At 42.5% G+C, this 14,650-nt stretch overlaps 1 protein-coding gene and 1 pseudogene across 2 annotated transcripts in view; one reads left to right on the top strand and one right to left on the bottom strand.

Annotated features, from left to right (window-relative positions):
• Positions 1–1,519: 1,519 nt before the first annotated feature.
• Positions 1,520–14,650, bottom strand: part of Papss2 (3'-phosphoadenosine 5'-phosphosulfate synthase 2) — a 71,485-nt gene continuing 58,354 nt past the window's right edge. For both annotated transcript variants that reach the window (XM_034498712.2, XM_076919157.1), the window contains 5 exons: positions 13,679–13,884; positions 8,019–8,154; positions 5,394–5,662; positions 4,187–4,416; positions 1,520–3,197 (listed from right to left, as the gene is read on the bottom strand). In XM_034498712.2, the coding sequence (XP_034354603.1) occupies positions 3,056–3,197; positions 4,187–4,416; positions 5,394–5,662; positions 8,019–8,154; positions 13,679–13,884 (983 nt within the window). In that variant the 3' untranslated portion in view covers positions 1,520–3,055. The remainder of the gene's footprint in view (positions 3,198–4,186; positions 4,417–5,393; positions 5,663–8,018; positions 8,155–13,678; positions 13,885–14,650) is intronic.
• LOC143435615 (NADH dehydrogenase [ubiquinone] 1 subunit C1, mitochondrial pseudogene) lies at positions 8,154–9,323 on the top strand (annotated as a pseudogene).

Raw genomic sequence — 14,650 nt, 5'->3', positions numbered from 1 at the left:
GCTTGCACACAACTCCATACTAGTCTGCTCTCTGTGCTGCTAATACTGCCAAGGTAAGGCCAAGCTTACCTCTGAAAGGCTTACTTCTCTCCAAAGGAAGAGGTTTGGTTGGTTTGTTTCATGTTGGTTTTTTAGTTTGGTTTTTTCCACTCTGATTTGCTAGTCTTATAATAAAATAGTTTTTCCACCCCTAGAACCTGTTTAAAATGTTCAAATCTAGCAAGTGACCCATTTATTTTTAATAATTTAAGTAAAATAACAATATAAGCCAAAATTAGTACTTTGGAATGCATATAGTGAACTGTTTGAATGTTACCTTCATTTGTTAACTGTTCTGAGTGGGAACATTAACACAAGGAGCAGTATTCACCAAGAAACTTCATGGATGCCATGGTTGGGAGAGATCAGTGGGTACTCTTTCTTAGCTCTATACAGTCTTCTAATTGTGCCTATTAGTAGGCAATGGAAATTTGAGTCATTCAAAAGCTGCATGGTTTCCTTAAACCTTTAGACAAGGACAACTAACTGTCAGATTCACTGGTTTTTTGCCTGGAAGGATAGTTATGCAGACTATAAATGTTTGCTAGACTCAGATGCCTAATAGAAAAGTGGGAAATGGGGGAGAGGGGGTGCAAACTTGCTGTTCTTGAGGAACCAAGATTGGTTTCTTCCAGGTCAGATGGGTTGGAAAGAAACACTGGGGCCTGATAAATACTGATGTAAGGTCTGACCGATTGATGTATGTATGCCTTTCCAGGATTTGTTTGCACTTCCTCAAGAGTGATACATGTACATAGACATTTCTTGGTCTACTGTGCCATAGGAGAGCCACCGACTATGATCTGGGGGAAAACAAAGAGGAACTACAAATAATACTATTTGTTCTTGATCTCATGCAGATCAGGTTGGTTTCAAACTTACTCTGTAGCCTAGGAAACATTGGGACTTCTGATCTGCCTGCCTCCACCTCCCAAATCTGGAATAAACAAGTATGTGCCATTGTGCCTAATTTATATAGTGCTAGGAATCGAACCAAGGCCTTTTTGCACGCTAGGCAGTCTACCTGCTGAACCACATCTTAGCACCAAGTGATAGCTTTGAGTTGGCTGTTACTCTACTACTATTTGTGGTGAAGATCAGTAGCAAAGAACTTGCATGATATCATTAGAAGTAAATCAGGTGAAGAAGCAAGAGCTGTGTGCCTAAGCCCCCTAGGTGAGAGTGGAAATGTACTGCCACAGGCACACAGAATGCCAGCTGCTAAGGAGGATCTGAAAATTAGATCTGTACCTACAAGAACAAGGGCTTTGGCTTCATCACCTTAGATTGTCTTGCAATAAAATCCTGGCCAGAGGGGCATAAGTAACCCAGTCACCTCTGAGAAGCAGGTGCCCAACTAAGAGCATGAGTCATTTACATATGAAAGTCAAGTGTGAAAATGATGTGAATAAGGACACCCTCCAGTTAGACATTGCTACGACACCCTAAAGCAGCCATTGAGGCGGTACAAAAGCAGCAGTTTGGTCTTTGAGAGATTTATTGAAGTAAACAGGTATCGGTGGGACACGAAACAGTTATACTGTGTGCTAGAGCAGAAAGGCACGCTACTGTCTTTAACATCACAACTTCACTCGGTAAGGCACTACAACCCAGTCGTATTTTCAGTGGATACATAGTTTTAAAGGCAGCACTGAGTAGCTCTGACGTAAGTGTGCACAGCACTATACATTAAGTCACGGTGTGTAACTTGTTCTCAAAAGAGCTCTTACTAGCTTTTTTTTTTTTTTTTTTTTTTAAAGTGGCAGTATGAAAAAATCAGTTTCTCTTTTTAGTCTGTGGTCTCCTCCAAAGAAACCTGTATGTAAGGATGCCTTTTCTTTTATGTATTCCTTGGCAACAATGAACCATGCATAAAATAGAAAATTTTCCTCTTAGAAAATGGTTCATTCTGGAAACGCCAAGAGTTTGGGATACCCTAAACCTCTGGTCTTCAAGGTGCTTGCTGTTTAGCATCCTCAAGGAACGCTTCATTAATAGCTTCAAGGAGTCAGAACCTGTTCCTGTGTTGTCCAAGATAGGCAGGGGGCTAGCTTAGGAAGGTGGTGGTCTGGGCAGACTTCCAGTGTCAGCAGTCATTTGCTAAAGTCAATTTTGTGTATTACATGCTCAGAGCTTATGTGTATGTATCTTCACTAGGATGATGTTTGGATTTTATCTTTTCTGCAGAAATCAAGTTTTAGCTTCTCATGGATTTAATACATGGTTTTGATTACAGCAATCAAATAGGTCCCTCTTTAATAACTATGGCCACAGCAAAGTGTGGGGAAAGTAATCAACAATATACCCTGAGGGTTTAGTCCCTGGGAGAAACTGCTTTGGTTAGAGCATATGCTTTTCAGAAGTGCTGTCAAGCTGGAGTTGTTATTCATGGAAGGCCATTAGAACTTCTTTCTCTTGGATTATATCATTTTCACGGCAGGTGTAAGTTACATAGTTCTTTAAGATTTAATTCACATCTTCACACGTGTATTTCTTCCAGTTGCATCTTCAACTCATACATTGGGCAGTGAGGCCATGTGTAGTCACGAAGTAAAAAGTCCTGATGTGAAACAGTTCCTTCAAGGTGATAAAATGTGTGTGTGTGTTTTTTTTTTTTTTTTTTTTTTTTTTTTTTTTTCTTTCTGTAAGTGACATTGGGATTCCAGACTGGCAAAAATAAACTGGAAAGTATGATTCTGTTCTGGGCAAGTCAGCCAGACACATAGTCACATTTTTAAGAGATCTGAGACATACCTGCTGAGATGAAGTACAGTACAAGTGCTTTCATTCTGGAATGTACAACAATATTGTTTCACCTAAGACTTAGTCTCCAGTGTGAGGTTTGTAGACATAATGAAGTTGGTTTTAAATTACAGGCACAGCTTTTTACTTCATTGCAAAACACTAACTTTAAAAAGTCACCAAGAAGCAATCGGATACAGAGCAGCTAATCACAAAAATAGGAAAAAAAAAATCGTCAGAGAGCATTTGAGAAAGAAACCAGAGCCAGGAGCACCTAGTTGATCTTCTCCAGAGACCTGTAGTAATCTGTCAACACTTTCCATGCTTTGGGGGCCATGAAGCCATCTGGGGGATCTTCTCCTTCCCGGGCGAGCTTCCTCATACGAGTTCCTGAGATGAAGTCAAACTCCTCGTGCCTGTGAGTATAGTGACAGAAAGGTCAGCAGACATAAGTAGCCACTGCTTTAAAGATCCCTGGGGCTAGATTGCTGATTTTTGGATTTTTTTTTTCCCGTAAACAGCCAAATGTTTTAAAATGGTCGGTTCTCTCAGTCTTCAGCGCCGAATCTTAGGGAACCAAAGGGGGATAAAAGCAGGTATTTATGCAATGTCTCTTACACACCCACTCTTTTATATCTTGCAGCCAGAGATTAGCTTGTTATGTGAACTTGGTATGGGGCAGGAACATGCCATAAATGCTCACTGAAAATTGTCTCTTCCTATGTCCTTTCACTTAAAATGCTAGGCACTCACAGTGTATATATAAGGCATATCTATGGAAAGGAATGATTATGTTACTCTATTGGAGTTTCATATAGCCTAACCTGGCCTAAAGCTTGATGGAGCCAAAGATGGCCTTGTAATTTTGATCACCCCGCCTCTGGCTCCCTTTTTTGGTGACTATAGGCATGTGCCACACAATGCCCAGCTCAAGAACTTTCTGTGGGGTTCCTGGAGATCAAACCCAGTTCTGTGCACATGCTAGACAAGTATTCTGCTAGTAAGCTATACCCATCAGACCAAAGAGAAATGTTTATGGACCAACAACTTTGTGCAGAGGACTCTGCCAACAATATTAGAGCATTTGCAAGAACAGGTCTAACTCAAGAGAGTGTCTTTCCAATTGGAAGCATGTAGACTGGAGACTTTTGTTTTGTTTTTGTTTTTGTTTTGTTTTTTTTTTCGAGACAGGGTTTCTCTGTATAGCCCTGGCTGTCCTGGAGCTCACTCTGTAGACCAGGCTGGCCTCGAACTCAGAAATTCGCCTGCCTCTGCCTCCCAAGTGCTGGGATTAAAGGCGTGCACCACCACCGCCTGGCGACTGGAGACTTTTCTAGAGGGTCAAAGTTTTGCCTCATCATGACAGTTGTCATGTCAATGAATTTTTTTCCCTCCAGAAACCTACCTTGCTGGATCATAAAAGTCCATGGCCTTTTTAATTTTATTGTAGGCAGCCACTCGGAATGGAATGATCTCCACAGAGGTGAGGCCAGGGGCCATACTCAAAACCTTACCCCCATGGGTAGGTTCATATAGGTCTTTCTTCGTTTCAGGATGGGGCATTCCTGCAGGGTCCCTACCCACAATGTAGAAATTGGCCCCTGCAATCATCCGGCACCTGCAATGCCACTGGACCTGGAAAATATCACACAGGACATAATGGTCATGGGCCAAGGCCACAGGTTCCTGTTTACACTGATTCTTTTAATTTTGCTTTTGAACTGATTGAAAGGGGCAGGTCACTTAAAAGTAGTTAGGAAGTCCGTGAGTCTAAGCCTCAAGCACTCTTCAAGCTGGATTGTATTGGATAAGACAGGAGGTTTAAAGTCATGAGGTATAGGAGTCTCTCTTGATAAAGCAAGCAATTAAGAATACTTACTGTTACAAAGGGCTGTGGGAATTACAGATTCTAAGTCACCATCTGACTGCCAACAATGAACTAATTACTGAAGTACCGTATAGATTCCTGGGTCACGGTGAGTCATGTAGAACAGTTGGAACTAATAAATTGTTTGCTTAGTTTAGTGGTGTGAATGAGAAGGGTCCCACTTAGTCTCAGACATTTAAACACTTGGTCCCAAGTTGGTGCTGCTGTTCAGGGAGGTTTAGGTGGTACAATCTTGCTGACAGAAGTATGTCACCGTAGGTGGGATTTGAGTTTAAAAGCTTCATCTACTTCAATTTGCTCTCTGCTTTGATTCATGCTCTCAGCGTCCTTCTGCCCTCAAGCCTGCCACTTGCTGCCAGGCTTCCCTGCTATGGTAGACTTACCACCCTGTAACCATAAGCCCACATAAACTCAGGTCGCATTGGCCATGGTGTTTTATCTCATCAACAGAAAGGTAACACAGATACTACTTGCCCTGTGACTCAGGTGAGCTGTGCTGTCTACCTACCTCAATCACATGCCAACCTCCATATTCTCCAAGCAATGTGTTTATGTTGGGCTTGATGCCTCTAGCATCTTTACAAATACAAACTCGAAAAAGTTAAGCGGGGGGCGGGGCAAGTGGAATCTTCTCATTAAGAATTGACTCCTAAAATGTATTTACTCTTCTAATAAGCTTTAGCCGGGGCTCTTAGTCTTTGGCCCAGCTCAGGGAATTGCTCACCTCTGTGGGGCCAGCATATAACATAGGAGATGGGAAGATGGCAACAATAGTTGACTTGGGATCCAGGACCCCTTCCTCTAGTACAGCTGCATGCTGCTTCATCCTCCAGGCCAGAGGTACGTCGTCGTCCTTGGTCCAGCCCCCAAGAGGGTGTAGCAGGAGGACTGGGTGCTTGTAACCCCTCTCCAGGAGCCTGCGGCGGGTGTCCTGCATCAGCAGAGCATGACCGTTGTGGACAGGATTACGCAACTGGAATGCAAACATGGCATCTAGAAAGGAAGAGCCAAGGTTCAAAGTAAGCACTGTTGCTTGTCCATAAGAATGATGGGAGAAGATGAAGTGCAGTACTGTTCAGTCCCTTCAGTCAGTCTTCTAGCTTTTGATAGTGGGAGAATACTCCTGGGCTGTTAGCTCAATTACTTGGACAGGATGGGATGCAGAGGCAGGAAACCACACAGGAGCGAACATGACTCAGGAATTAAAATAGGTGCTGTCTGCACCTTTCCTGAAACCCCGGACTTCAACATTCACCTGCCCCCTTGTACCTGCTGCAGGTTAACCTTTATGAGAACCTGCATAGAGAGCACATAGAAATGTGCATGGAGACTACAGTCTACAGATGAAAAACATCACACCCTCTCCTTAAATCCTGAAAACTGTGGCACTCAGGATGGACTCATGAAGTCTAGATTTTTTTTTCAAGTTCTAAAATGTAATTAATATATTTACATTGCAGGAAACTTAGGAAATATATAAAAGCCCCAAGTGGACAACGAACATCATTACTTCTCTCTTAAAATGTACAGAACAAAATGTGAAGAGATTTCCTTTCTTGTTCCGCGCTCCCCACCCCACTTCCCCAAGAGGTGTCACTGGCAGTCTGGTACTCCCAGAGTCCTTTGTGCTTCTACAGACAGAAGTAGGTTAGGTTTTGGGGGTTTTTTTTTCATCTTTTTTTGTTTTTTCAACATATGTCTGTGCTATATATATTGTCCTGCAAATGCTTTTGCACTTAACGGATATACTTTAGGAATTATTATGCACTTGCATATTTTAAACTGCTGCATAGTGTTCCCGTATGCGAGTGTAGCACAGCTATGATCCAGACAAACCAGCGGATCTCATCACTTGGAGAGAGGGCTCCAAGATCAAGAATGGCATTACTCTTTCAGAGGATGCAAGTTTGATTCCCAGTACCCATGTCAGACAGCTCACTAAGTGCCTAGAACTCTGGCTCTAGGGGATCTGACCACACAGGCACCTGCACACACATGCCCCACCATATCTAATTAAAAGTAAGATACTTATTTTTTTCAACATAATATTTTTATTGTGTCTTTGGAAATCTCACATCATACACCCCAATCACACTCATTTCCTGGTCCTCCTCATGTCCACCGTCCTCCTGACCTTTCCCTTCAAAAAATAAAACATTAGCTGGGCAGTGGTGGTGCATGCCTTTAATCCCAGCACTTGGGAGGCAGAGGCAGAGGCAGGCGGATTTCTGAGTTTGAGGCTAGCCTGGTCTACAGAGTGAGTTCCAGGACAGCCAGGGCTACACAGAGAAACCCTGTCTCGAAAAACCAAAAACAACAACAAAAAAAACAACCCTCCCCACAAATAAAACATTAAAAAAAGAAACCAACAACAAGCAAGTCCAGTTTGTGTTACCTGTATATTCTTTGGAACATGGTCAGACTCTCAGTGGCCCGCCCCTAAACTAGAACTGAGGTGTCCCCCCCCCCACACACACACTCTGCCGGCAGCCATCAGTTGTGGAGAGCTACAGCTCAGCATCCCTTAAGAGTTCTCTTCGATGGCTTTCTGCTTAGGCTACTACGTTTTTGGGAGATGGAAGTGAGGATTGGGGTGAAGGTAGAGGTTGTCACAGAAGCCTTCCACGTCCCTCTTTCTCAACATTGTGTCTACAGACATCAGTATCCCTGCAAAAGGACTTCCTTGCTCCTTACAGTCAGCTGGAGCATGGATCGTGGGCTTCCACATGGTTTCTGGCAGGAGCACAGATCACAAACATGGCCCCCGGCTGCATTAGGACCATGGACTCAGACAAGGCCCTTGGAGTCAACCTGGACCACATACATCACCAGGGCTTCAGGTAGCAAAATGGCCCATAGATACCAACATGACTTCAGGTTGCAGCACAGACCATGGGCACACATTTGGCCTTTGCTGGCAACACAGACATCACCATGGCTTTGGGTGGCAGTGTAGGCCACTCACATTAATATGGCCCTTGGCAGCAGTATGATCTATGGACAGCAATATATGTATATGTATATGTATATGTATATGTATATGTATATGTATATGTATATGTATATGTATACACTATATGTATATGTATACACACATATATATATTCATACACACACACACACACACACACAAATTCAGGCATGGTGGTACATGCCTATAATCTCAGCATTTGGGAGCAGAAGTCAGATCAAGAGTTCAAGGTTACCATTGGCTATATAATGAATTCAATACCAGCCCCTAAATGGGGGAAAAAGAAAAAAGAAGCAAAAATCCAATTCTTGAAACACTTCTTGACTAGAGTGTAGTGCTAAGGAGCATTGACAAATGCCCTAGAACCTGATTACATACCAGCATTCATGTCTTTACACTTCTGTTTGAGCTCTAGAGGCGTCAGGCGGTATTGGTCCAGCCCATCGTCCCACCTTATTCTCTCTAGCACCTGTAAGTCTCCACCAACAAGCCAGTCCCCACTTTCCATCACCATCTAGAAGGAAAATCATCAAAGTTAATAGTAATAGTAACTATACTGACTTTTTATTTTATTTGAAGTGTGTGTGTGTGTGTGTATTTGTGTGTGTGTATTTGTGTATGCACATGCTTATATGTGTGGAGCCACAGACTTGGGAAACTTCTTCAGTAGCCCTCCACATTATTTTGAGACAGGGTTTCTCACTGAACATGTAGCTTGCAAACTTGGCTAGACTGCCTGGCCAGTGAGCCCCTGGAATCTGCCTGTTTTTTACCTTTCTGGCAGTGGAATTACTGCCTGTCTTTAACCTTCCTGGCCACTGACTGCACTTGGATATTTACATGGGTTCTGAGGGGATTAAGCATGGCTTCTCATGCTTGTGCATCCTTCTCCCCAGCCCTCCTGGTTTTATTTTTGACCCATCTTGAGGTACTGTTCTGTAACATTTCAAACACTATTTATCAAACTTTTAATTTCTTAACTTCTTGTGGTCATCACAAAAATTGCTATGTAGCAGGACGGGAACATAGACAAGACCCTGGTTGAGTTCCCGCAGCGAATTCACACAACACAAAAGTTGAGGACTGTCCCTCAAAGTTTTTGTTTATATGGATTATATCATCAGTTAACAAATTAGAAATTAAAGCTGAGAAACTTATTTAAAAGTAGTGATGAGGCAGGGCAAGATGGCACCATCCCTAGTACATCACTTGTTTTTGTGGCTGCTGGGGCCCGCCTACCTGCTTTTCAATATGGTCAGAGTTCTATGTCAGGGAACCAGTCAATGCCAAACCTAACTGGGTGAAGGTTGGGCTGTCCTTGGGCACTTTGGTTTTCATGTGGATTTATCTCATCCGACAACACAATGAAGATATTTTTGGAATATAAAAGAAGAAATGGATTGGAATAAACTTTGGAAGTAATATAGTCTACTTCATGTGATGATCATAGTCATTCCTCTAGATTCACCCAGAGTTGTGGATATGAGAAAAAAGTTGCATGTATGTATCAGTCAAGTCAACACATACATTTTGTATTGTTAAATTAAAGAAATAAAAATACTCGTGCTCTTCATTTAAAAAAAAGTAGTAACAAATCTGTTTCTTGTTAAAATTAAATTCTCTCCTCCATTCCCCCACCCCCAAATAGGAAGGATGGCATCGCTCTTATCATTTTCTCCTCTGCTTAAGTATGACTGAACAGAATACAGCTAGATTTTCACAGCTACTGCATTTAATCTGAGCCAGTGACTTTTAGCTGATGTGTAAAAGGAAAACCCAACTGCAGTACATAGCTAGAAGGAGGAAGAGGATCTGAAGAGCCTTTTTATGCGACTGTGGATAGTCTTTGATGCTACAACATATACTGGCTCCTCCCCCTCATTTTTGATAGGCTCTTACTGTGAAGCCCAGGCTTGTCCCCAACTTAGGATCCTCTCTCTTCAGCTTTTTGAGGGATAATATCATAGGCATTTACTACCATGTTAAGCTTTAAGCACATTTCTCTTTTGTGAGTACATGTACTTTTGTGTGTGTGTGTGTGTGTGCGCGCACGCGCGTGTGCACGCGCATGTAAAATTCAGAGGTCAGCATCTGGTATCTTCCTAGATTGCTATCACTATTTTATAAACTACAAATTTCTCTCTCTCTCTCTCTCTCTCTCTCTCTCTCTCTCTCTCTCTCTCTCATGCATGTGTGTGTGGTGGGGAGGCATAGCTGTTTTTCTCAATACTCAAACAACTTGACAAGAACTCTTTTTTACACCAGCTATTGAGTTTTGATGTTTGTAGCAGAAGTGTTTTTTGCATTTCTCTGGAGTGAGTTATGGGGGGAAAAAATCAACAATATGGACACAAGTTTTTTTTTTTGTTTTTTTTTTTTTGTTTTTTTTTTTTTTTTACATCATCATAAAGATTGTCCTCTAGTGAAGCTGGTGGTTTCTTAGTACAATTGTGAAAATTGGGTGAGGCACGAGCAGTTTGCCCTTTATTGCTTTGTACCAGCCATGCCAATGGCAACACTGGAAAATTGCCTAAGTCTGTTGCCTGGCTCTTCACTTGGGAGTTTTCTGCTAAGTCTTGAGTACCGCTAGAGTTCCATGGACCGTGCTTTAAGAACTTCTGCTGGCACCTTCCTAATACCATCCAATATATTTTAGATTATTGTCAATAGAACTTCAAAACAGAAACCTTCAGGATAAATTGTGTTCTGTTTTCCTACCAGGTAGTTATTGTTTAGCACAGTTTTCATGGAAATTACCCCCAGAAGCAGCCTCCTTCATTTATAACCAATTTAGAAATAAAAGAATCCAATGAACAACAAAGTGGATCAAAATCCATGTATACAGTGCAAGAAAGACAATTAGCTAAAACCCCATCTTCTCAAAGGTCTCTGACAAGGATGTCAAGACAACTCCGGGGGCTGGGGGGGGGGGAAGACAGCCTGTTGAACAAACGTTGAGGAAACTAGACACATCCAAAAAGAAATGGACCTATATCCCACGTACAAAACTAAAAATGGATTAAAATTATAAAATGCTTAAGAAAATAAAGGGAAGTAAGGCTTCATGACATCAGCATTGTCAGTAACTTCTTGAATATAGCACCCAAAGCAAAAGCAGAAAGCAGGGACTGCCGTGAACTGGAAAGTTTCTTTGAACTAAAAGACAATAGGGCAAAAATCTCTCTATGAGATGACTGTTCCAAATCATATTACATCACAAGGAGCCACTCCTACAACCTGGGTATAGTGGTCGTGCCTGTTATACCAGCACTCAGAAGTGGTGCTACTTGATAGGGATTAGGTGTGGCCCTGTTGGAGGAAGTATGTCACTAGGGTGGGCTTTGGAGTTTCCAGAGTTCAAGCCAGGCCCAATGTCTCTCTCCTTGCTACCTGCAGATTTGGATATAGAACTCTCAACTTCTCCAGCACCATGTCTGCCTGTATGTCGCCACTCTCCCCACCATGACTACAGTGGCCTAAACCTCTGAAACTGGAAGCCAGCCCCAGTGAAATGCTTTTCTTTATAAGAACTGCCATGGTCACACAGTTCTTCACAGCAACAGAACTCTAAGACAGTTCAGGAGTACCCATAGTTAAGGAGTGGTGGAACAGAGGCAGGCCATTTCCTTGCTAACTGACAGTTCTCTGCCAACGTTCCCAATGCCATCTGAAAACACAAGGGCCACAGTTCCTTTTGTGAATAAAACCATTACGAGATTTTGTGTTCTTAAAAAAACTATGTTAAAGTATTAGTATGAGTTTCAGTGTATTAAATAAGAATTCTTTTACCCAATAAAACTCATGTGTTGTTTCCTTGCCGAATATGCCTTGAGGAAACCCCAGTGTAGTGTATATGGGGGTGGACGCTTTTTAACTCTGGTTATCTATGACTTTCTTTTTTTTTATTAGCTCTTCTAATGACCAATAGTGTAGAGTCACTGACAATTCTGTCAAAGACATAAGGGCACACCACCAATCTCCGTGGCTTCTAAGAAATTGACTGTAACTGCTGATATATATTGCAAAACAAGATGGAAAAAAAAGGCACTCAAGTTCCCCCTAGGCATTGTCTGAGGTTAGTTTTATGTCTTTGGTGTAGATCATGTGGGTTAAACCTCAAGAGGAGAAATCTTTGAGCAGAGATAATGATAGACCGTTACTCTTCAGGCCACTGAAGAAAGATAAGGTCCGAAACCTTTGTGATTACAATCATAAAAGAAATGGTCAGAAATGTAATTTGAAGGCCAGAATATAATATTCCTGGAGCAGCCATCTCAAAGACCTTCTGTCAGACTTGGTGTGAAAACTTCTCAGATGACTCTGACCTGCCCCTGCATGACGAGATGTTTATCTTGAAGGCTCATGGTTGTGTCTAATAAGTGGAAGAGCTGCTTCCTTTGCTCCCTGAACTTTTCTGTTCAGAATAAGAAGGCTCCAGGGGCCACTAACTGGGCCTTGAGAATGTCTTTCCTGTCTTGTAACATTTCCCAACTGAAAAAAAAAAATGTAATTTTCTTCAAGGTCATGGGGTTCAATGCTGTCCAATATATTTTGGCCTCATCATTTTGTGCCAAAAGACAAAGGAAGGACAGTGTGCTTTGTCTATCACAGGGTCCTTGAGAGCCCTCTGGGGCTTGACTGCTCATGGTGTCACTCACGAGCTTGAAAGCTAACCAAGCTGGGGAAATGAAGAAGTCAAGTTAGATTAGTAGTATCTCTCTTCACTTCCACCCTGATGCCCAAGTCTCTGATGAAGAATGCATTTGCATTCAGTTTCACAGAATTGTACAGGAAGTGACCTATCTCTAGTGACCCCTTGATAGCTCCTCACCGCCACTGCTTTACAAGCTGCCATTAGAAGTTGCTGGGGAATCTGATTTAGCTTTAGGGAGTAGTGTTCACCCAAGTCAGATGAACAGCCACTGATAACAATGTAGTATCATCTTGGAACTTAGCCACTGTGTGTACTGGTCTATGTTTTTAGAAAGATGTCATTGACTCCCTCTCTCTGGCCACAGAACATGAACTGTGAGTTCTTTGCCAGGGTTGCTTGGGTTCATTTCATGTTGTCCTTACGCACTTTTTTTGGGGTGGGGCTGAGGCTTGTGTTGTTTTTGGACATAGTCTTCTGTAACCAAACTTAGCCTTAAACTAGCAAACTAGCTATTTAACTGATGACCTCTGATCTTGTCTCTTGATCTGTAGTGTTGGGATTTATGGGTTTTACCATCATACCTGGCTTCAAAAGGAAAAAAAAAACATTTCTTTCAGCCATGAATTTGAGGAGATGGCTTAAGCAATAAAGGTCTTGCCACATAAACATGACATGACCTGAGTTTGGATGCCCAGAATGCATGTAAAAATCTGGGTGCACAGGCACATGCTTGTCCTCCCAGCCCTGGGGGACAGAGATGGTCAGGTCCTAGAGTTTTCTGGCCAGCTAGCTGAACAAAACTGGTGAGCTCCAGGTTCAGTAAGAGACACTGACCCAAAAAATCTGCTAGGGAGCAACTGAGGAAAGTACCCTGTGTCATTCTCTGGCCTCCACATGCATTCATACTTCCATATACACTTTCATGCACGCATGCATTCACATGAACATATATCCCATATGTACACATACAAAAGTAAAAACAAACAGAATTTCCACTTGGAAAGATGGTTCAGTTAGTAAAATGTTTACCTCATAGGTATGGGGATCTGAGTTCTAATCCCTAGAGTGCATGTAAAAAGCCATTCACGTCGTCTCAGTGTTGGCGAGGTGAGAGGCAGCAACAAGAAGGTTGTAGAAAGCTTGCTGGCATGTTAGTCTAGCCTGTCTGGCAAAGCGCCAGGCCTGTAAGAGACCTTGTCTCAAACAGAAGGCTGAAGGCACACACCCTAAGAAATGATACCCAAGGTTGTCCTCTGACCTCTGACACACATGCAGTTATACACCTATACATACAAGTGTACTTCCTTCCCCCAAACCTACACACACACACACACACACACACAAGGTTTTTTTTTTTAAGTCTTTGCAAAGGTTTTATACTTACTTTGATATGGGGGTGTTTTGCAGTGGCTGTTCCCCACACACGAGAACAACGCTCCTCTTTCCTGTGCTCATAGAACTCAGGGTCCTGTAATAGAGCTACCCTCCGACCTTCATACATCAAGGCAAACTTGCTGCACCCTTCGAGACGTGTCTTGTCATCCACAGAAACAGGCAGTACGATGGGAATACTCAGGTTGATGACTCCATCTGTAGAAAGACCCCTCCATGAGTGCCATATTCCAGGTGAGGCATTCTTCAGGGATGGCTAATGTGTGTATAGTCCTCCTTCCAAAGCCTCTTCTGGGCATCAAGACCCAAGGCCAACACAGACAGGCTATTGCTCTGGTTTCTTTAAGACTGATAGGAATTCTTTGACCAATTCCTGACATAAATTGCCTCAGTAAGTGACCTAGCTTTGACGACAAAATGGAGATACCTTGTGTGGATTGCCTTTTAAAACCTTGATGCTAACCTTACTGCACTATGAAGAGTGAAGTCTTTTGTTGTTAAGAGTATTTACTTATTTATTTAGGGTGTGTGTGTGTATTTGTGTGTGTGTGTGTGTGTGTGTGTGTGTGTGTGTGTGTATGTGTGTGTATAGGTGCACCCAGAGACTAGAAGGTCTTCAGGTCCCCTGGAGCTAGAGTTATAGACAGTTGTGAGCCCCCTAACATGGATGCTTAGAACTGAACTTGGGTCCTCTGAAAGAGCAGCAAATATTCTTATACTACTGAGCCATCTCTCCAGCCCAAAGCTTAGTCTTTAAAAACCAATGAAACAAAATAAAGACTGGCCAAACTGAAAGCTCCACTTGTTTTTGGAGATGAACCTGTGTCCATGTTTGGCATTGCCAGCATAACTGAACTGAAAAGAAAGGGAAACAAAATCAGAGTTCACACCCCAGACGAGCATCCCCTTGATGGCCACACCAGTCCACATGCAACTCCACCTTCAAATGTTGTTAAGGGATAAT

This window comes from Arvicanthis niloticus, chromosome 1 (genome assembly GCF_011762505.2).
Source record: "Arvicanthis niloticus isolate mArvNil1 chromosome 1, mArvNil1.pat.X, whole genome shotgun sequence".
NCBI classification, from domain to species: Eukaryota; Metazoa; Chordata; class Mammalia; order Rodentia; family Muridae; genus Arvicanthis; species Arvicanthis niloticus.
Note: the sequence above shows the minus strand (reverse complement) of the source record. Positions and strands in the feature narration are given on the sequence as shown.